Below are 21980 nucleotides of genomic sequence, written 5' to 3' on the forward strand. Positions count from 1 at the left end.
CTCAAGTTCCGGAATAATTATCAATAAGTAATGAAAGACATAACAAAGTCATTATTTATTGAAGATGAATCTGACACAAATATCTTTTTAAAAAAGAAAAAAACCTACATCCTTTTGGGTTAATTGTGCCCTCTCCAGGCATTTCCTAACACACACTTGTTATTCACATACTTACCAGGGGTACCAAACTGGATGCAATTTTCCAGAGTCCTGACATAGTCAGGATCATTTAATTTAACCACGTGAAGACTATTCGTTTTTTCCATGTTTTTGATCCATTTGTTAGCCTGACCTTGAGGATCTATCATCAGCGGCCACCTTCTTGCATTCCTGGAAGACGGAAGAAAGACAGTGCTGACCAAGTTATGATTTGTCTCCAGGCTACTTAGCCAGGCACACATCATTTTCTCATAGTTTATGCTTTACAGCAATATTTTACTTTTTAACTACTTATGAGAAACTGTGATCTTATAGCAGAGACATTTAGATTGGGCAGGCTATTAAAATGACATCTCTAAAAAATTCACCTGGCAAACACAAGTTTTTTTTACTCCATTTGGAAAATTACCATTCTCTAAAGGTTAAATTACATTTTTGGAAAAAAAAAAACAAAAAAAAAAAAACAAAACTTTCCACACTTGCCAGTTAATGAAATTAATTAACCATCACGAATACTGCAAATCAGGAAACTCTAGCTCTTCACTAGGTCCCGCCCTTCATTAATTACTCCTGTGACCCTGAACACGTCACCTCCATTTCTTGGCTTCGATCTGCTATCATTTGTACAAGAGGGAAAGGAGAAAGAATTGAGACATCATCCCTCTCTTTGAAATCTCGACCATTAAAGATATAATGGTTCTTAAAAAAAAAGTGTGGAGCTAGATTTTAATCATCTAACCTTCCTGGATCCTAAAGTTTTAACACAACTGTTGATCTGGGACTTGTTTCAAACACTTGTATATTTAACGTCATATTTGTAGCTCACTACATATTTGTGAGCTTCCTACAGACAGAAATATGTTCTCTCAAAGTCAGTTTTTGCACTCTGGGTGAGCTCATTCTTCCTGCTCTATTCTCACCGCCCCCTTTTATGATAAGAATAAGAACAGTAAACCCTGAGGCAGCCAGGTTTTCTTCCAGGGTGTTGTGGGGGTCAAACAGAGTTAACCAAGATCTGCCATCGCCAAATGGTATCCAACCATCTCCTCTCTGCCCTGTGTGAAATGGAATCAGCATTAAGATTACTGTTCTTTCTCTGGGAAGTTTTAGTAAACTTTACAAGCCATAATTCTGGCCACATTCCTACAGATACTGTCATACTCTTCAAAAGTGAGCACAGAAAACGCACACAGATTGTTAGAAGAGTGAAAGGAGAAAATAAAAGGTGATGGGGGCAAAAATAAAACGAAACAATGTGGGGCTAAAAATTTATTTATTTATTTGATTTTATCTCATTATAGTATGAATTTAGAATTTTATTGGGTAATCTGTCCCAAATAGAAATAATCATGCCTTTAGCATTTAAGTTATAACCTGGCATAAAACATGTACCTTTATTAGAAAGAAGATAGTCTAGTCCTCCAGTATTAGCCTTATACGATATAACAGTCAGCTTGAAAGTCAGCTTGATGCCCTCTTATTTCCGTTGCTTCTACAATTTTTAACCACAATGCCCGTGTTCACACTGTTCCTCTGTACACAATGCCCGTGTTCACACTGTTCCTCTGTACACAATGCCCGTGTTCACACTGTTCCTCTGTACACAATGCCCGTGTTCACACTGTTCCTCTGTACACAATGCCCGTGTTCACACTGTTCCTCTGTACACAATGCCCGTGTTCACACTGTTCCTCTGTACACAACGCCCGTGTTCACACTGTTCCTCTGTACACAATGCCCGTGTTCACACTGTTCCTCTGTACACAATGCACCTCTTCCTCATCCTTTCATGCTCAAGACCTACTCGCATTTCAAGGTCAGCTCAAATGGTATGCAATACAGAAAGTACCACAGACTGTCTTAACAGAATTTTTTCCCCACAGTTCCAGAGGCTGGAAGCCCAAGATCCGGGTGCCGGCGGGTTTGGTTTCTCTAGAGGCCTTTCTTCCTGTCTTGCAGAAAACACAGCTCTCTTGCTGCATCCTCACATGGGCCCTCCCCCTGTGCAGGCATTCCTGGTGTCTCTGATTAAAAGGACACCAGTCCTATTGAATTACGGATCTACCCTTATGACCTCACGTATCCTTAACTATCTCCTTAAATGCCCTGCCTCCAAACAGTCACATCGCGGGGTAATAGAGTCAACATAGGAATGAGGGGTGGGCAATTCAGTCCATACCATAATGTTAATTGTATTTAGTAAGAAATGAGACCAAAAGAGTAGTGTAACATCTTAAGTGTAATCAACTAATAAGAAGAGAACCATATCCATAAGGGAGTGAGCAGGAAAATTAGAAAGAAATAAAACTTATAAATATGTAAGTTTCATTCTGTCACATTTTAGAAGTATTTTTAAGTTGGGAGGATTATGGTGTTAGCATTTATGCTTCCCTAAAGAAACTGAATGACTCACTCTTCCTTCTGTTGCTTCCACAATTTTTAACCACAATACCCATGTTGACGCTGTTCCTTTGTCCAAAATACACTTCTCATTCTTTCACATTCAAGTCCTACTCGTGTTTCAGGGTCAGCTTCAATGTTATGCAATACACAAAGCCCATTTCGGTCTCTTCTCTCTCTAACCTCTTTAGCGGTTCATCTGTATTACATTTATGATACTCTGATACAATGGTCATATTCTATCATGGCAATTTTATAATTTGCTAATGGCATCACTCATCTAAATTGGTTACTCTTTGAGGGAAAGGTCCACAGTGATTCTTCTTTATCCTTTTTCCCTGGATCAAGTAAGTGTGATAATCCTCTGGAAGATAAACAATAAAAAGCATCTGGCAAGCACACAGGTTAACGGATTCTAAAAACAGGTATTTTCCAAGCAGTCATCCCTGCATGGGGAATACCAGGCCAAAGTACCACCCCGAATTTGGAGGAAAGAATTCTAGTGCAGACCAACCTGGTCGAAGTCTGTCATAGCAGCTCTCTTCCACTGATTATAATGAAAAGTTCTGTATAAAATACCAAATTTTACTCACAGATTCTAAAAAGCAAATAGTAAACAGTGAATGGGAAGAAAGTTAAAACTTGAGCCATGGGGGCACCTGGGTGGCTCTGTGGGTTGGGGCCTCTGCGTTCCGCTCAGGTCGTGATCCCAGGGTCCAAGGATCGAGCCCCGCATCGGGCTCTCTGCTCGGCATGGAGCCTGCTTCCCCCCTCTCTGCCTACCTGTGATCTCTCTCTGTCAAATGAATAAATAAAATCTTAAAACCAAAAAACAAAAAACAAACCAAACTTGAGCAATGACCAGTAAGGGGGTAGTCAGTTTCTTGTGTGTTTGTCATCATTGTATCTTTTTTTTTTCCTTTCTATCTTCTGGCTTTGGTCAAAGAACAGGCTTAATGGGTGTTCTGGGCGTCAGGTACAGGTAGCAAAAATTCAAACTGGAGGAAAGAAAACGATCCTGTGTGAGCCAGAGAGTGGGGAGTGGGGGCAAGGGAATCTCTTTTTTCTTCTGCTCATGTGTCCCGGTCCACGCCAGCAGCAGAACTGTAACCCCACGAAGCAGCATGAAGAAGCCTGGGTAGTGCAGGCACTTACTACATCGAGAGACCAGTCTCTCTGGGTAACAGAGCTGGGCCAAGGGCCCTGTGCCACGCCTGGTGTATAAGGCTGTCCTAGTCTGCTCAGGCTGTTACAACAAATGACCACAGACTGCGTCGCTTAAATAACAGGCATTTTTTCACAGTTCTGGAGGCTGAGAAGCCCAGGAATCAAGGTCCTAGCAGATCCAGTGGCTGCCGAGGGCCCCCTTCTGGCTTGTACATGGAGCTTTCTTGCTGCCTCCTCACATGGCAAAGAGCAGAACGATCATCCCTCTGTGTCTCCTAAGGGCATTAATCCCATTCAAGATTCCACCCTCATGTCCCAATAACCTCCCAAGGCTGCACCTCCAAATGCCATCACTATGGTGACTTAGGCCTCAACATATCCATCTGGTAGACACCAAGATTAAGTCCAAAGCAGGGGGAACCCCAGTGTTTTCCTTTTTTCCTCTTGCCACTTTGCCCCAAGTATGGACAGATGTGTGAAAGAGCGGGACGCTGAAATTCTGAGGCAGTGTCATTATATTTGACAGAGAAATACAGAGAAATGGGTCCCTGGGATATGAAAAGTAAGGGAGAGATTCTGGGGGAAACAGACCCAAAGAAAGGATCCCCTAATTCAGACACAAGTTCTGAGTGCACGGCCAAACACATCTGGAGAAGCACAGCAGACACTCAGGGCTACAATGTAAACCCAAGTCCCAGACTAACTCTTGAGCAATGCATGCAGAGAAGTGTATCTAGACAGCGTAGCCAAGGCTTTTAATTATGACCTGACACTGGAAACATCATCCCCAGAAGGAAAGCAACTGAACCTAACCAAGTCGATTGACTACTAAAACAAAAATCAGTTTTATCCAGGAGATTTTAATAGGAACCAGAATTTCATTTTCAAAAGGTCCAGGACAATGCAAAATTACACGACATACAGAGAGCCAGAATATGACGGATTCTCCAAGAAAAAGCAAAATGCTGGAATTACCAGAAAAAAACTTGAAAGCGGTTACTATAAACAACCTCCACAAGGTAAAGGTGAACATTAAAATAAATAAATAAATAAATGGAGAGGGTGCCTGGGTGGCTCAGTTAGTTAAGCACGACTCTTGATTTCTTTCGTTCTTTTCTTTTTTTTAAAGATTTTATTTATTTATTTGACAGACAGAGATCACAGAAAAGGCAGAGAGGCAGGCAGAGAGAGAGAGAGAGAGGAGGAAGCAGGCTCCCCGCTGAGCAGAGATCCCGAAGCGGGGCTCAATCCCAGGATTCTGGGATCACGACCTGAGCTGAAGGCAGAGGCTTTAACCCACTGAGCCACCAGGTGCCCCCAGACTCTTGATTTCTGCTCAGGACATGATCTTCTCAGGACATGGGCCGCAAGACTAAGTTCCATGGCGGGCTCCGTGCTGAGTGGGGAGCATACTTGAGATTCTTTCACCTTCTCTCTCTGCCTCTCCCCCAGACTGAGGGTTTTCTCTAAATAAATAAAATCTTTAAAAATAAATAAATAAATGGAAAGACAGGTGTGTTCAGCAGAGAAACAGAAAATAAAATAAAATAAAAAGAACCAAAAAAGGAAATTTTAGAACTGAAAAATATCAGAAATAAGAATTCCACCATAAGGATTCAATAGCAGAAAGAAGATGACAGGAAAGTCAGTGATCTAAGACAGATGCATACAAATAATCCAAACTGAACACTTAAAGAGAAAGAGAAAAGCCAGTTAAAACAAATAGAGCCTCCAAGACCTGTGAGAAAATACTAAGAGGCTTAGTATTCATGTGATGGGGTCCCAGGAGAGAAGAAAAAGATTAATACAGAAAATATTTGAAAAAATAATGACTAAAACTTTCTCAAGTTCAGTAAAACACACAGATTTAGTTTCACAAAGCTGAAAAATCCTCAAAAAAGGAGAAACTTAGAAGCAAAAACAAAAATAAAACACACAAAAATGCACACACACCCAGATACACTGTAATCAAACTGCTAAAAAGCGAAGATTTGAAAGAATATTTTTGAAAGCTGCCAGAGAAAAGTGATATATTACAGATAGAGGATAATTATTCAAATGACTGCTGACTTCACCTCAGAAATCATAGAGCCAGAGCACACTAGAATATTCTCAGTAGAATGAAAAAAAAAAAAAAACTGTCAACACAGAACTCTATAACCACTAAAAATATCCCTCAAGAATAAAGGCAAAATAAAAATATTCTCAAGATTAAGGAAACCAAGAAAATTCTTTGCCAGCAGATTTACTCTAAAAAATTCTAAAGTTCTTCACTCTGAAGAGGAACGATACCACAATAAATTTTAGAAAGAAAAAAAAGAAAAATGAAATGGCAACTATAATAGACTATTTTTCTCCTCTTAATTTTTTAAAAATATGTATAAATATTAAGACAAAAAACATGAAGTTGGGGGGAGCTTCAAAGCACACAGACATAATACATATGACTACTGGAGCATAATCAGGGAGGGTAAAGGAGACCTACCTGGTTGCAAGCCTTCTACATTTTAATTGAAGTGGTAAAATATTATCTCTAAGTAGACAGAAAAATTTGTACTAAAAAAATAATGCAAAGCATTATAGTGAAAATGGAATGTTAAGGATTGTGGATTACTCAAATAATGCAATAGAATGAGAAACAGAGCAACAAAAATCAGAGGTAAAAACAGAAAAAGAAAAATAAAAAAGTGGTAGATCTAAATTCAATCATACCAACCACATGAAGTATAAAGTTGTCTTAACCTACTAATTAATGGAGAGATTATCAGAAAAAAATAGAAGCTCTTACTGTACGCTGTCTGTCTACAAGATACAGATACTCACTTTAAGATTTTTATTTATTTATTTATTTATTTACAGAGAGAGATCACAAGTAGGTACAGAGGCAGGAAGAGAGAGAGAGGAGGAAGCAGGCTCCCTGCTGAGCAGAGAGCCCAAAGCGGGGCTCAATCCCAGGACCCTGGGATCATGACCTGAGCCAAAGGCAGAGGCTTTAACCCACTGAGCCACCCAGGTGCCCCCAGATACTCACTTTGAATACAGTAATATATTTATATTAAACAAAATCATGGTAAAAGATACACCATGCAAACACTAATCAAAAGAAAGTTGAATTGTGCATAGACTTCAGAAGAAGAAAAATTATTAGGGATATGGAGAGATATTATGTAATAATAAAAGGGTTAATTTATCCTAAAAACATAATAATTCCTATGCATCTGACAACACAGCTCCAAAACACATGAGGCCAAAACTAATAGAACTGAAGGGACAATAAGTAGACAGCAAATTAACAAGGGTATGGAAGATGTGAACAGTACTATGACACATTTAAAGAATCCTCTACCAAAAAAAAAAAAAAAGAATCCTCTACCCATTAATAGCAAAATACATATTTTTTTCAAGTATGCATGGAGCATTCACAAAGACAGACCATATTGGTACCATAACACAAGCTTCAACAAATTTTAAACAACTGGAATCATACAATGTCTATTCTCTGAACATAATGCAATTAAGTTAGAAATTAAAAAATAGCAGAAGATACCTTAAAATCTCAAATGTTTGGAAATTAGTATGTTTCTAAAAGACCTATAAAGAGGAAGTCTCATGAGAAATTAGAACATATTTTAAAGGAAATGAAAATATAACATATCAAAATGTGTGCTATGCAGCTAAAACAGTGCTTTGGGGAAATGTATAGCAGTAAGCGCATAGATTAGAAAACAAGAAAAGTCTAAAATCACTAACTTAAGCTTTCACCTCAGGAAACCACAGAAAGAAGAGTAGTTTAGGCCAAAAACAAGCAAAAGAAAAGAACAAATATTAAAGCAGAAGTCAATAAAATGGACATCCAAAAAGATGGAGAAAAACCAATGAAATGAAAGCTTTATTCTTAGATAGGATCTAAAAAAAATTATCAAACTATAGCTTGACTGATCAAGAAAAGCAAAGAAAATGCTAATTACTGATATCAGGAATGACAGAGAAGATCACCATTACAGACCCTGTGAAGATTAAAATGATGGTGAGGGAACACTACAAACAACTCTATGCCCTTAAATTTGACAACTTAGTTGAAAGGGACCCATTTTTTTTGAAAGATAGAAACTACCAAAACTCACTTAATAATAGATAACTTGAATTTTTCTTAACTATTAAGATAACTTCAACTCTTTTAAAATTGAAATCATGGATAACATCTCCCAGCAAAGAAAGTTCCAGGCACAAATAGTTTCTTTGGTTATTTCTGCAAAACATTTAAGGACCGTAGGAGATAATTCTATATAATCTCTTCCAAGAAGTAGAATGGGGGAAAATACTTTCCACTTCGTTTTATGAGGCCACCATTACCTTGATAATGAAAATGTATAGACATTAAAATAAAAGAAACCACATAGCAATATCCCTCATGAACAGAAAAATCTTCAACCAAGTATCAGCAAATTGAATCAGAAATATATAAAAGGAGAATAGATGAAGACCAGGTAGGGTTTATCCTGGAAAAGCAAGGCTAGTCAAACGTCAAAAAAATCAATCAGTACGGTTCACCATATTAACAAACTAAACTTAAAAAATACATCTCAATAGACACAGAACAAGCGCTTAACAAAATTTAATCTGCATTAAAGATTAAAACCCCTAGCAAACTAGCAACAGAGGGAATTTCCTTTACCTAATAAAAAGGATGTACAAAAAAATCCTATAGCTGATAAAGTATGTCATAATGAAAGGCTAATTCATTTCCCCTAAGACTAGGAAAAGGCAACAGTGTGCAATTTCATCTTCCCTGTCCAATATTATATTAGCCAGTGTAAATTATTTTTATATAACAAGTATTCTTACACTTGCCAAAAAAAAAAAGTCCTTGACAGTACAATATGCAAAGAAAAAGAAACAAAAGGCATAATATTAGGAAATAAGAAATGAAACTGACTCTGTTTTCAGAGTACATCTCTGTACAATATCCTAATGAATCTATGTAAAAGATGCTAGAACTAATAAATGAGTTTATCAAGGTCATGATGTATATGGTCAATGTTCAAAAATCAATTATTTTCCTAATACTGGCAATGAACAATGAATAAACTTTACCATTTACAATAGCTCACAAAAATTAAAAAGTACTGGATATAAATCTAACAATGAAATACTGATGAAAGAAATCGAAGGAGAGTTAAGATAAAACGTTTCTGCACAATGAAAGAGATGATCAGCAGAACTAACAGGCAGCCTATGGAATGGAAGAAGATACTGCAAATGACATATCAGATAAAGGGTTAAGATCCAAAATATTTAAAGAACTTATTAAACCCAACACCCAAAAAACAAGTAATCCAGTTCAGAAACAGCCAGAAGACATGAATAGACATTTTCCAAAGAAGACATCCAGATGGCCAACAGACACATGAAAAGATGCTCAACTTCACTCACCAAATCAAAACCACGATGAGATATCACCTTACACATATCAGAATGGCTAAAATGAACACAGGAAACAACAGAGGTTGACAAGAATGCACTTTTGGTAAGAATGCAAACTGGTACAGCCACTGTGGAAAACAGTATGGAGGTTCCTCAAAAAGTTAAAAGTAGAACTACCTGATAATCAGCAATTTCACTATTAAGCATTTACTTAAAGGATACAAAAATACAGATTCAAAGAGATGCATGCATCCTGATGTTTATAGCAGCATTATCAACAATAGCCAAACTATGGGGAGATCCCAAATGTCCATGAATGGATAAGAGGGTGCTGTGTGTACACACACACACACACACACACACACACAGGAATACTGTTTAGCCATCAAAAAGAACGAAATCTTGCTATTTGCAATGACGTGGATGGGGCTAGAGTGTACTATGCTAAGTGAAATAAGACAGAGAATGACAATATATATGTGGAATTTAAGAAACAAAATAGATGAACGTATGGGAAGGGAGAAAAAAAAGAGAGAGGGAAACAAACCATGAGAGACTCCTAACGATCGAGAACAAACTGAGGGTTTCTGCAAGGGAGGTGGGCAGGGGATGGGCTAAATGGGTGATGGGGATTAAGGAGGGCGCTTGTGGTGAGCACTGGCTGTTACATGTAAGTAATGAATGACTAACCTATACTCCTGAAGCCAGTATTGCTCTATAGGTTAACTAGAATGAAACAAATATTTGAAAAAATTGAAAACATTTAAAAACAGGGATATATTGTGCTTATAGAAGACTTATTGTCAATTTTTCTCAAATTGTAGTATAAATCAATGCAGTTTCAATCAAAATCCCAGCAAGGATCTTTTGTAGGTGTTTAAAAACTGATTCCAAAATTCATAATGAGAGGTTAAGAATTAGACATAATGATTTTGAAAAAGAAAGCAAAGTTTGAAGACATATAATCTAACTTCAAGACCTAATATAACGCTATACTAATCAAGGCTGTGTGGTTTTTGCATCAAGACAGACAAATAGATCAACAGAACAGATAATCCGGAACCAGACCTCCATATATGTGTTCAACTGACTTTCAACAAAGATGTAAAAACAATTCAACGGAAAAAGGGTAATGTTTTCGAACATGTTCTGCTGGAACGAGATATAGCTCTCTCTCTCTCTATCTATCTAGCTATATTTGTTATTATCTATCTCTGACCTGTGTATTTGCACACACAAAGATGCTGTTCCATACCCAGTTAACAATTACATGAAACTTCCCCCAACAACACCCGTAATATAACATATCTTTTTGATTCAAAAGCAGGACAATGGTGAAACTTCAGTTTTTTTTTTTCTTTTAAAGCAAATTTTGCTTAAAAAAAAAAAAAAACAAGATTTATTTATTTTTGAAAGGAAGAACATAGGTGTGGAGGAGGGAGAGGGAAAGAACCCAGTGGACTGTGCTGTGAGCACAGAGCCCAGGGCGGGCCTGGATCCCAACACCCAGGAGATCACACAGGACCTGAGCTGAAACCAAGAGTCAAACACTCAACTGACTGAGCTGCCCAGGGACCCGTTAGAGCAAATTTTGTTTTTAAAGATTAGGGCATCTCTAGAGTAACATATCAAATGAGTAAAATCTCAAAGGAGACATTCCTCAGGGTAAGTAGAGAAAAATATACTGGGGTTTTAATAACAGTTATTGTGGAGAGCTATATGCAACACACATTGGTTTAAACAGGATCACTTTTGGGATGAATATAAATCCTGAATTTGAAATAAACATGCATCATATTAACTATCTACTTCCTCTCTGCTGCTTTGCCTTACGTGTTTTACAAGACAACATCTTTCTTCAATCGTCTTACTTCCTCCATCCAACATTCTTGAATGTAGAAATGTTTCAAAATCAGTGGTTCCCAAATAAAGACTGAATTTTTACAGACTCAGCATTCCAAGTTTTAATACTGTTTGTTCTTTTGTGGTTTATCCATGGAGGATTATTATTTTGTGCTCTTTGGGGCTTTTGCAAAATGCAGACTTCTAAGAGTGATAACACATGTTCACGCTAGTCTGCATGGAAGGACACAGAATTTAAGTATATAATAGATGCATCTCAAATAATTTTGCTATATTCCTTTTGAGACACATACATAAAAATAGATAAAAGCAGACAGCAAAGGGGGGGGTACTCCTCTCAGTTATTACTCTACTGAAATAAAACTAGTTTATCCGACTCCTATAGAAATGAATACTAAAAGACATTTTTAAAAAGCAGAGTTACATCAGATAGAGAGGTCCGATTTATTTACCAAGCAGATAAACAATCTTAAAACCATTTCACTATGAAGTGTTCAGATACAATCCAATTACATTTAATGTTATCACTAGCCCTTGAAATTCTGATTAGCCAAGGACCTTGAGGTGTCAATAGCTCCAAAAGTTAATTATATTCCAACTTATCTAAATTTTATAGATTCTTCCCATTTCCCTAAATAATCAACTCTTCAGTCTGCTGAGATAGTACGTAAAAAGCACTTAGCACAGGATTAGGTCTCTAGAAAGTGCTCAGTATTAGGTATTATCATTATCAAGCAAGTATCTCTGGGGACTGGAAGAACTCAGCAGGCAAGTAAATAAGATACTTATCTGATACTTCAAAATAATCACCTTCAACCTATTTACCGAAACCTCTCTGTATAAGATTGCCAACAGAGATTGACAAAATAAGCCAAGAATGAAAAATGTTATTACTTCTTTCGTAGTAAAGTTGCTACCATAACCTTCAGCTAATATTTCAACATTTTTATGAACAAATAGCAAAAATGTAAGGGTGCTGGCTCATTAACACCATTTTTTACCTCTTTCTCTCCTGAATTGTGAGTTTGTTATCTCGAGAAATAATCACAGAAAGGTTCAGAATCATAAATACAGAAATATTCATCAATGTCTTATTATTATTGAAATACAACTGGGCCCAAAAGAAAGAGTACAATTATTTGCTGAAAAAGAAGAAGGTATTTGGCCTCCAATGAATAGAATGGTTGTAGAGATCCTGCCAGGTGGAAAAAAACGTAAATAAACTGCCAATCGAAACGGTAAAGACAGAACTACCCTAATGCAGGACATGATCGATTATAGTCACAAGTGCTTGGGAAAACCTAAGTATTTTTTCCAAAAGAGAAAAAACAGCAATAGCAAAAACAGAAAAAAATCTGACTGTTCTTCAGGCTGAAGTTAATCGGTAGAGCTGGGCGAAGTAAAGGTGGGCTCCCGAACTTCCAGAATCCTCCCGCACATGCCAACGTCTAATTGTGTCCTCACGCTAAACATCAACACAAACACCTACTCGTTCAATAATTTAAAAAACAGGCTGTCGTCCTGCACTTGTTAAAAGGTACTTCAAGGTCTGCTTTAGTGGCCAACTAATGCACATATTTATCATTTCTCTTGATTCGGTCATTTCTCTTCTGGATAGATTTAGATTGTGAGAGCAGAGGACCAAGTGCTTAATTTTCATTCCCCAAAGAAAAGTTTTGTAATCTTTTCTCCAAATCAATCAAATAATTACATTTAAGTTTGGCTCCTGAAAAAGGTTCGTCTAAGTATGATTCATTTGATTAAAAATATGAGAACCATGTGACATGGCTTTTCTTTTTTACCTTAATTACTAGAAAGCTTTAAACTTAATTCAGGGCCCAAATATAAGGATGAGCTTCTCTGAAATACCGAGAAGTAACTTCTTTAATTTCCCTTAGGTGGTCTCATCAGATTTTTACTTTATATTCAAATTGCACTCACCTCAAATCCTTGTGGAACAATTCAGTAAGTAAATGCTAAAGAAGCCCATAAATATACACATATATATCGGGTATATAGCATATATTTGTACATCAGGATCGTTCATTGAGCAGTAAAGAAACATGTTCATCAGAGTTTTAATTTGTGGAATAATTTTCTTAAATACTACATACAAAAAAATTTAAGAATAAGCAGGCTTCACATGTTAATTCTATTTTAAAAATTCACATGCATCCGTCATTTGTACATTCAATTAATTGTACATTAAATTAAGTACTCTGACATCAATTACTTTTTCGGTAGACTAACGGTAGACTAACAACGAATTAAAATAGTTATGTAACACAGAGAACTGAGTATTTCTACGGACGGTTTACCTGTGCTATTCCTAATCTGCTAAAACCTCCAGGAAGGCTGGCTAGTGATGGAAGGCCCATGCGAACCCGACAAATCATGACTATCTTCATACTGGGGCAGGTTAAAGTCCTTGGTTTCTGGGAGATAAAACCTTTAGGAAGGTGAGACTGGACGAGCCTGCAGTATTGTCCTCTCCAAATTTCCATGGGATTTGTCTACTAGACAGGACATTCCAGGAATAGCCTGCATTACAATCTTGGGGGCGCCTGGGTGGCTCAGTGGGTTAAGCCTCTGCCTTCAGCTCAGGTCATGGTCTCGGGGTCCTGGGATTGAGCCCCATATCAGGCTCTCTGCTCAGCGGGGAGCCTGCTTCCTTCTCTCTCTCCATCTACCTCTCTGCCTACTTATGATCTCTCCCTCTGTGTCAGATAAATAAATAAAATCTTAGAAAGTCCCAATCAGCCCAGGACCAGAAATGTATCCATATCATTGAAGCTGGTTCCACACAGAGCAAGAATTAAGAATTGGTATACACTTGAACCCATCACCACCAACAACCCACTGCTGTACCTTTCACTAACCTGAAATAACAAAGACCCTGTAATTTTATGGGGATAAGTATTGGACTTCATTTACTCATGGTAGGGCTTTGCTCCATTTGCCAAAAGCTGATTAAAAACTAAGCAAAAGTCGGGGTGCCTGGGTAGCTCAGTGGGTTAAAGCCCAGGGTCCTGGGATGGAGCCCCATATCGGGCTCTCTGCTCAGCAAGGAGCCTGCTCCCCCGCCCCTCCCCCGCCTGCCTCTCTGCCTATTTGTGATCTCTGTCTGTCAAATAAATAAATAAATTTTTTAAAAATTAAGCAAAAGTCATTAGGGTTTTTGGTTGTTTACTACAGTCTCCAATATGCAATCATTCTAACATTATTGGGAAAAGGAAGTGATTATTCATATTTAATTTAATTAATTAATGATGTAGGCAAAACCTTTTCACTACTATAAAAGTTTTCTAGCTATAATTGTTAAAAAGATGCACAGATAAATAGATCTACTGATTAATAGAGATCTCTTGAGAGAAAAGTAGTTTTCCTTACATTATGATGATCCCGTTATCAATGGAAAATGAGTCGGAAGGTAAACCAGCAATGTTCCACGTTCGAATCGTCACTGCTTCTCCCAGAATACCCATAAGAGAATAATCATCAGAGCAGGGAATATCTTTGCTTTTGCACAAGTTTGTCCACTCCTTGATTTGGTTCTTTAAGACATACATAGAGAGATATGAAAATGAGGCTGGAAATCACCAAATGAATACTTTGTTAACTTCTCAATTACACTTTATTCCTTGAGTGAACAAACCAGTGTTGAAACTGCACATTAAAACAATTAATCAGATTTTTTCAAATCATAATTCAGAAGGCCCATTGTGCATTCCAGTGAAAATGAACTATGTCCAATGCTAATTTTAGATACATCACTTAATAGTGAAGTTGAGGTCAGAGTTTTGCATTCAAAAAAAACAATTGCCAGTTTTTATTCTAAAGCGGCACTTGACAAAGTAGTTGGAGATCATCATTATTCTATACATTTTCTTTAAAGTACAAGCATTTGGCAAGTCTTAACAGAGCATTATGGAATAAAATAAATCTACTTTGAACTGGTGGGGGTCAAAAGGGACCACGGCAGGACTATGAGACACCAGCAAGGGTCAGGACGTATACTGGAGTTTGGGATATCCTACTTCGGGGCACAGTGTGCTAGGCTGCTCGGGAATCCAAAAGGGACTTCCAGTCCAGGTTCACACTTAGGAAGTCTGAAGTCAAGGTCCAGTTTGAAGTCACATATCAGAGAGTTCAGAAACAGTAAAAGGCACGAGCAGAGGACAGAGAGGCGAGGAAGAGACATGGTGCGAGGACATAGACACCCAAGGTGTTGGGACCCACCAAATTCTGTGGGCACGGAATGGAGCTGGCAGAGAGGGCATGATGGGTCCCACCATCTGCCTTGGACTCCTGCAGAGCTCCCCCCACCAAAATCCCTTTAAGTTTGCCCATAAAAGGCCACGACAGGTTAGGGAGAGTTAATGACTTTCAGGACCTTGATCAGTCAGTTGTTTTTGTAGAATGTCCCACAGTCGCATCTCTATGATGTTCCCCCATGATTCAACTCAGGTAATGCACCTTCAGCAGGAATAGCGTAGAAATGATACCAGGTTCTGCTCAGTGCATCCCCTCAGTCATGCGATTTCTAACTGTTCATTTTTTGATGACCCTGATTTTTATCACTTGATTAAGGAGTTGTCTGCTGGGCTTCTGTCTTTTAATTGTATGATCTCAGATATAATTAAAGCTTCTTTGGATGGTGGGATGCAACACAAGACACTCAGATGAAGAGCAGACCTTCTTGGTAGTTGCACTGCCACATAAGAGAAGGCTGCACCCAGACACAGGGTAGCAGCACACGGTGAAATGGTAGCAGGTGCTTCGGTGGGCAAGCAGAACGCAGGAGGGCTGGCTAGGCTGCGCGGGCTTCCTGGGGAGGGGGTCGTTTGAGGAATTCCACAGGTGCGGCAGAGAAGGGGCTGCCCCCGGGCATTAGATATCTAAGGACCTCTGGAAGTTGAGTGCCTGTTATCACCTCGACTATTGGAGCCTGACGAAGGAAACGGTTGGGGGGAGGGCTGAACCAAGATGAATTCGGAGTTTTAAGCCAGGATTCAAAACTAAATGAAGGCAGCGCTTGTCAAATACTGTCCCACACCTTCTGCACTGCTCTTGCCCCCTTTCTGGCTGCAACGAAGAGGCATTTTGTGGGGAGATACTTGTAACTGTAAAAATCTAGCTTTGTCAGGCACTCATTTTTAAAATGTATTAATTTATGTCATTATAGACTTATCTTTTTCTATTTTCTAGTCTCTTAAAAATATAATGGTCATATAACATGATAGCAGTCACAACATCATGATCCTCTCTCCGTGTATATTGTGAACCCATCATAGTAAGTCTAGTCAACATCATCACCAAAGTTACAAAAACTTGTTTGTTATGATAATCTTTTAAGATCTCACAGGTACAATACAGTATTATTAACTACAGTCACCATGCTGTACATTACATCCCAGGACTTAACTTTATACCTAGAAATCTGTACCTTTTGAACCCCTTCATGCATTTTGTTCACATTTTTTATTCAATGGGTTGTAATATGTTGCTATCATTATTTATTGCTGATTTGTCCAGGAGAAGTAGCTTCAAGCTCAGTTTTATGTCCTTTTAATATGTCCCTATCATTGTGGGGCCACTTCCTCACTCTTGCTTTAAAAAATAATCATTCTCTAATCATGTCCTGGCTAACTGAAGGATAATCTTCCTGTTCTAAATTCAGCTGATAAACAATCTTAATAACAGAGACCCTTTGCCACATAATGCAATATATTTGCTGGTGTAACACTCTAGGGCAAACAGGGCAAAATCTCACCTTTTGTGAATACTTAACAACTCTCATCTGGCTTTCTGTTGGGTTTGGTTGTTGATGCCAGGAACAAGGGTTGTGGCTGTGTAGGGAGGGTATAAAGCATTTCTGGTTTGAATTCTGCTTTCTAATTCACAGTTCCTACTGGCATGTTTTGATCTCTTTGTTGTCAGGCTATAGGGCCATCTGCAGACTTTTGGGAAAAATCTGAATGTTTTCGCAAATATAGCTTGATGCTGGTATTGGCACGATAGACAATGATATGTGGAAGAAGTAAAGAAAGCAAAAGCAGCAGTGACTGTGGGATGTTGTTTATAGTTGACAGTGTACGTTATCATATCTGTGGATTAGAAATTTAAGTGGCCCAATTACATGCCTAAAATGGTACAGCAGCCGACAGTAACTATCCATGACCACCAAGACAGTTCTGACCTTGACTGCTGGCAGGGAAAATGAGAAAGTTCCAATTAATTCAACTCCAGGGCTTATGTGTCCTTACAGCACTGTAGGATTGTGTTTCAGAGATTGGTGCCGGCACGGCAGTTGAAGTACCCTGGGCCCAGTTATCCTAGAAGAACTGGAGTTTTCCATGTTTTATTTATGCAGAATGCCAGAAGTTCTACAGAGAGGCTGATGAATAATTCACAGCGACTCAGATTCGAGCTTGGAGGGAGGGGGTCCAGCTATCTATTGAGGGCTCTTGGTATCCAGAGACTTTGATGCTAGAAAAGAACCAGGATTGTTGGAAAGCTGTTTTGTCTTGGTTGGGTTTCCCAGAAGCAGACTCTGAGATGGAGATTTATTAAGGAAGGGTTGCTGCGGGGAGCCGTGCAAGGACTGGGAAGAAGCCAGTGAAAGGTGAGCATCTGCCAAAGTGTGCGGCCCGCGGCTTTAGTTTGGTCCGCCGCGGAGGGGAAGTCAGTCCTTAGAGCTGCTCCAGCCAGAGGGAAGGGAGGCCCATTCTCATGCCGCCTTCTCCGTCACTCATTGATCCAGGAACGCCTTAGAGGGAGAATAAATCCCCAGGCAATTCCGGCTCCAAACACTGGGCCACGGGGACTCCAAGACCCCAAGAGAAGTCTGCCAACCAAGAGCCGCGAGTGCTGGTTGTTGGGCATGGAGGGGCGGGACGCAGGAGGCCGTCTGGGCAGACGCCGAAGCTGCGGCTCTGACCTCCTGCTTCCGAGCAAATGGGAGGCTTTTGCTGGGGTGTAACTTGGCCCCTGCCCTGACCCGGAGCGGGGGTGAGGGCACGTCGAGAACAAATTCATAGGAAGGAATTTTGGAACATTGAAAAGAAATAAAATCAAATAAAATAAATTGGAAAAAAAATTCACAGGAAGGAACAGAACAACATTAGAGACTCAAGAAAAGTCGAAGCCTCGTGGCTGTGGCGAAGCACGGGAGGCGTAAAATCGCCTTCAGGCCTTGACAGAGATGAACCCCGGGTGGGACGTCGTGGCTGTTGCGGTCAGGGGCGAGCACAGAGGATCTGAGGTCACAGGGGCTCGGAGTTTGGGCTGTGTCTGTGTCTAGCGTAAGCGTCACGGTGCTTCTGTCAGTAAACTCCAAGGTCTCGGTGCCGGACTGTCCTGAAGGATGTGTGCGCCGGGCTGAGCCGCAGCCTTCACTCTGGCGGGAGCGGGTGTCCGTGGAGGCGGCAAGATGCGGAGCCTCGGAACGCGGCCGTCAGAGGACACGGTGGCGGGTGTGGGGCCTTCCGTCCGGCTCGAGCAGGTGCCCCAGGGTGCGCTGAGAACCCGCAGGGAAGGGTAAGAGTGGCCGCCACTAGCCCTTCCATGGTTCCAGGCGGATGTAGGGGAGGAGAAAAGGTGCTAAATTAGGATTCAAGGGACAAGGCTCGTTCCTGCGGTGTCATTAAGGAGCGATGTGGCTTTAAGCAACTCCCTTGCTCTTTCTAAGCCTCGGTCTCTGAACCGGCAGAGCAAACAGATCTATGACCAGGTAGTTTCAGGCTAAACAGTACCTATTTGAGCTACAGGATGTTAACGCGGCCGCCCGCCGCCGCCGGGGTAGCAAACAGGCATTCAAAGACGCAAACCAACAAAGTGAGGATGACTGTGAAGGTCACGCAGCAGGAGCGGGAGGACCTGGTCTCCAACGCAGAGAAACGCCACGTGTGTGAAGGTTTTAAGTCAGGTTGGTTAAAAATAAGCAAACGAACTAAAATTGTGGACTCCCAGAATCAGCCCTATTTAAGAGAAAGTCCCCCAAAGTAAGGAAGGCTCGACGGAGACCAGGTGCAAGCAAGTGCTATGGGGAAGAAAGACAGACGGACAGACAGGATTGAGGGAGGGAGAGAGGAAGGCAGGAAGGAGAAAAAAATGAAAGAAGACCAAAAAAACGAGTTCTCATTCATTCTTTCTCCACTTGCTCGACACTAGAAGCTATTACCAAATGCTTTAAGAGTTCTCTCTTCTCCTTATTCTCATCACCCTCTTTTGCTTTTCTTTTAGTACTTTCAGTTTTTCTAAGTCTCTCTTCCTGCTCTGACAGGGCCATGTTCTGGGTCGGATTCCGGTTCAATTTTTCAATTTTTCAAAAGAGAGCTCACCGTGTGCGGGGTCTCATTCAGAAATGGACTGAAAGGGGGAAGGAAAAAGCAGAAAGAAGAAATAGAAATGGGAACTGGGTCATCAAAGGGGCGCTAATTCAAAGCAGGACACTTGGCATTTGTTTTCAAAGGAAAGAAGCCACTTACGGATTCAGTTCTAGGCCAGCCTGCCTTCTCCTCCTCTGAAGTTTTCTGTCTGAAGTCATTTTTTGAAATGATTCATTATTGAGACTCATAGAGAGTAGATGATCACACTCATAAACACACACATCAAACAAAGATGTAATAAAAATCCCGATATCTTTGAAATTTAGTCATTAAATGCTAAGATGAAATGGTAGACCCTAGAGTCAGTGTTTTTGTTTCTAGAACAATTTGATTTTAGAAAAATATTTGATATAGCATCTTATGGCTATCAAGGCAATTTACAGAATAACTAAGATACACAACTAGATAGAAATCCCTTGGAAACATTTGCTCTTCGTACTCATCTAAAAACCAAAGCTTAAGCCAACAAAATCCTCTAAGATTAGTTAGTACTGGCTACAATGGGAGGGTCAGGAAGAGACCTCGGAAATCGACGAGTATTCTTCCTACCTGTCGATAGTTCGACGTAAAGGCGCCGAGGTAAGCGATGACTCCTGAGGAGACGAGGATGTCACCTGTCAGGTTGATGTACACCTGCCCCAGGTCCAGAGCTGTGAGGCTCCAGCGTGTTTTCTCTCCCCCAAGGCCTCCAATCAGCTGCTCGGCTCGTTCGAGCTTTTTGCTGCACAAGTCAACCTTGAAAATAAAAGTCCGGCTTTATCAACATCCACAGGTAGAAAATAAGTGAAAATTTCTGCACGATTTTGCCCTCTGAGATAAATCCTTCTTTTTTAATTACAAACTTTCACTCGGAATTTTTTTTTTTTAACTCTCTAAAAAAATGTGAGTTATCTCACTGTGAATACTGGCAAGTCCATGACATTTGGGAAGTGTGTTTCATAATAAAGTACACACAGTAAGTAAGTATAACAAAGTATACACAATTTATAAAATTTTTAGTGACTATTCATCACATAACACAAGAATAGCACTATTTAAGGAAATGATCTACAGCAGGAGACACTGAAATTTGCTTAAGTAATAAAGGACATTTTCTTGAAAATATAAATATTTTCCCTCAAATTTAAATACTCTACATTTTATTTAAAATGTTCTGGCAAAATCTTCCCCTCATTTAACTTATGGTTGACTTGATGATAATTTTAAAGGTTAAATGTTTAAAAGTTGTAATAATTTATGCTTACTTGCAAAGCACAATTTTCAAGTTGTTAAATTGTGTCAACCTACTCACACATTTGCAATTAACCTTCAATTAGGACATCAATCAATAGTTGAGAGCCTACTTTGTGCAGAAGACTGTCAACCAATTTGATTATGCGTAATTAGGCAATGTAATTAAAAAAAGAAAAAGGATAATTATGAAGGTGGAAAACTTGGGGGAAAGCCATTTCAACCCATGCAATGGCAATATTCCCCCGAGTTATATTAGTTTGATTTTAAATGACTTGGCCTCATTATTCTTGGATAAAGACAAGAGTAAGCAAAGGTTAGCTTAAGGCTCAAAATGAAATGACTGACATGAGAAGAGAAAGTAAACAATTGATAAACGCAGAGGCATTTACATTACAGTGGAATAAGAATTTGGCCTATACTTTTTCCTAACGCTATGAATATTTATATTAAATAAATGCCATTAGACCAAAAGAGATAAAATACTAAACTGGTTTATTGAAAGATAGGCTTGAAAAAGCAGCAGTATGTAATTGGGGATATTTTTGATACTTCTAAACTTAAATCTTTTGTCTTTTAATATCTTCTGTCTTCCTGGCTTCTTTCTTCATTCTTTATCATAATGTTTATAATAAATGGCATCATGTATTTGACTGCAATAAACTTGCCATCAGAAATTACTAAGTAAAAGTATTTTAACTAAAATTTTGCCTCCAAAAGCAGATTTTTAGTGCACATGTAAGCAGATATTCATTTTACATGATCATAATTTCCAATATTTTATCACAAAAAATAAAAATGTCAATCATACAACAGAGTTGACAAAGGTTTACAATAAACCACACACCCACCTATTATATTATTTAAACTAAAACTGAATACTTGGATATCATGTTTTATAGTAAGTAATATTTCTAAAGATGAGCTCAATATCACATATTTGTATAAATACAGAATATATGGTCATATCCTCTGGGAAGAAAACTCTAGGAAACAGCACAACTACTGAAGTCAGATTTTAACCTTCTAACTTAGAACCTGGGTTGACTACAGGCAAGTTACCTGACCTTTAGTTTCTACAAAAATCATACAAAAAGATGACCTCCCGCAGAAGGCTGTTTTGAGAATAAATGAGATAATACATATTGTTCCCAGGGTAACAGTGACTCGCAGAGCAAGTACTCAATAAATATTTTGACTTTTTTCCCCCTGGAACATAATTAGACTTGAGCAGTTACTTATTATAAACAGTATCACATTTTCAGTCTTAGGATAATTTTCAGGGGTCACAGAGTAGGTAGGGTTTTGGGTATTGAGTTCATACCTCAGCTCTGCCATTAACTCTTA

General features: G+C 39.1%; 1 protein-coding gene across 1 annotated transcript in view; it reads right to left on the minus strand.

Annotated features, from left to right (window-relative positions):
• DNAH7 (dynein axonemal heavy chain 7) overlaps nucleotides 1-21980 on the minus strand; it is a 254346-nt gene that overhangs the window by 72004 nt on the left and 160362 nt on the right. Inside the window, 3 exon segments of the mRNA XM_045078496.1 lie at nucleotides 176-330; nucleotides 14404-14567; nucleotides 19953-20138. Coding sequence (XP_044934431.1) covers nucleotides 176-330; nucleotides 14404-14567; nucleotides 19953-20138 — 505 coding nt within the window.

This window comes from Mustela putorius, unplaced genomic scaffold (assembly GCF_011764305.1).
Source record: "Mustela putorius furo isolate JIRA1106 unplaced genomic scaffold, ASM1176430v1.1 tig00000275_pilon_pilon_pilon, whole genome shotgun sequence".
Classification (NCBI taxonomy): Eukaryota; Metazoa; Chordata; class Mammalia; order Carnivora; family Mustelidae; genus Mustela; species Mustela putorius.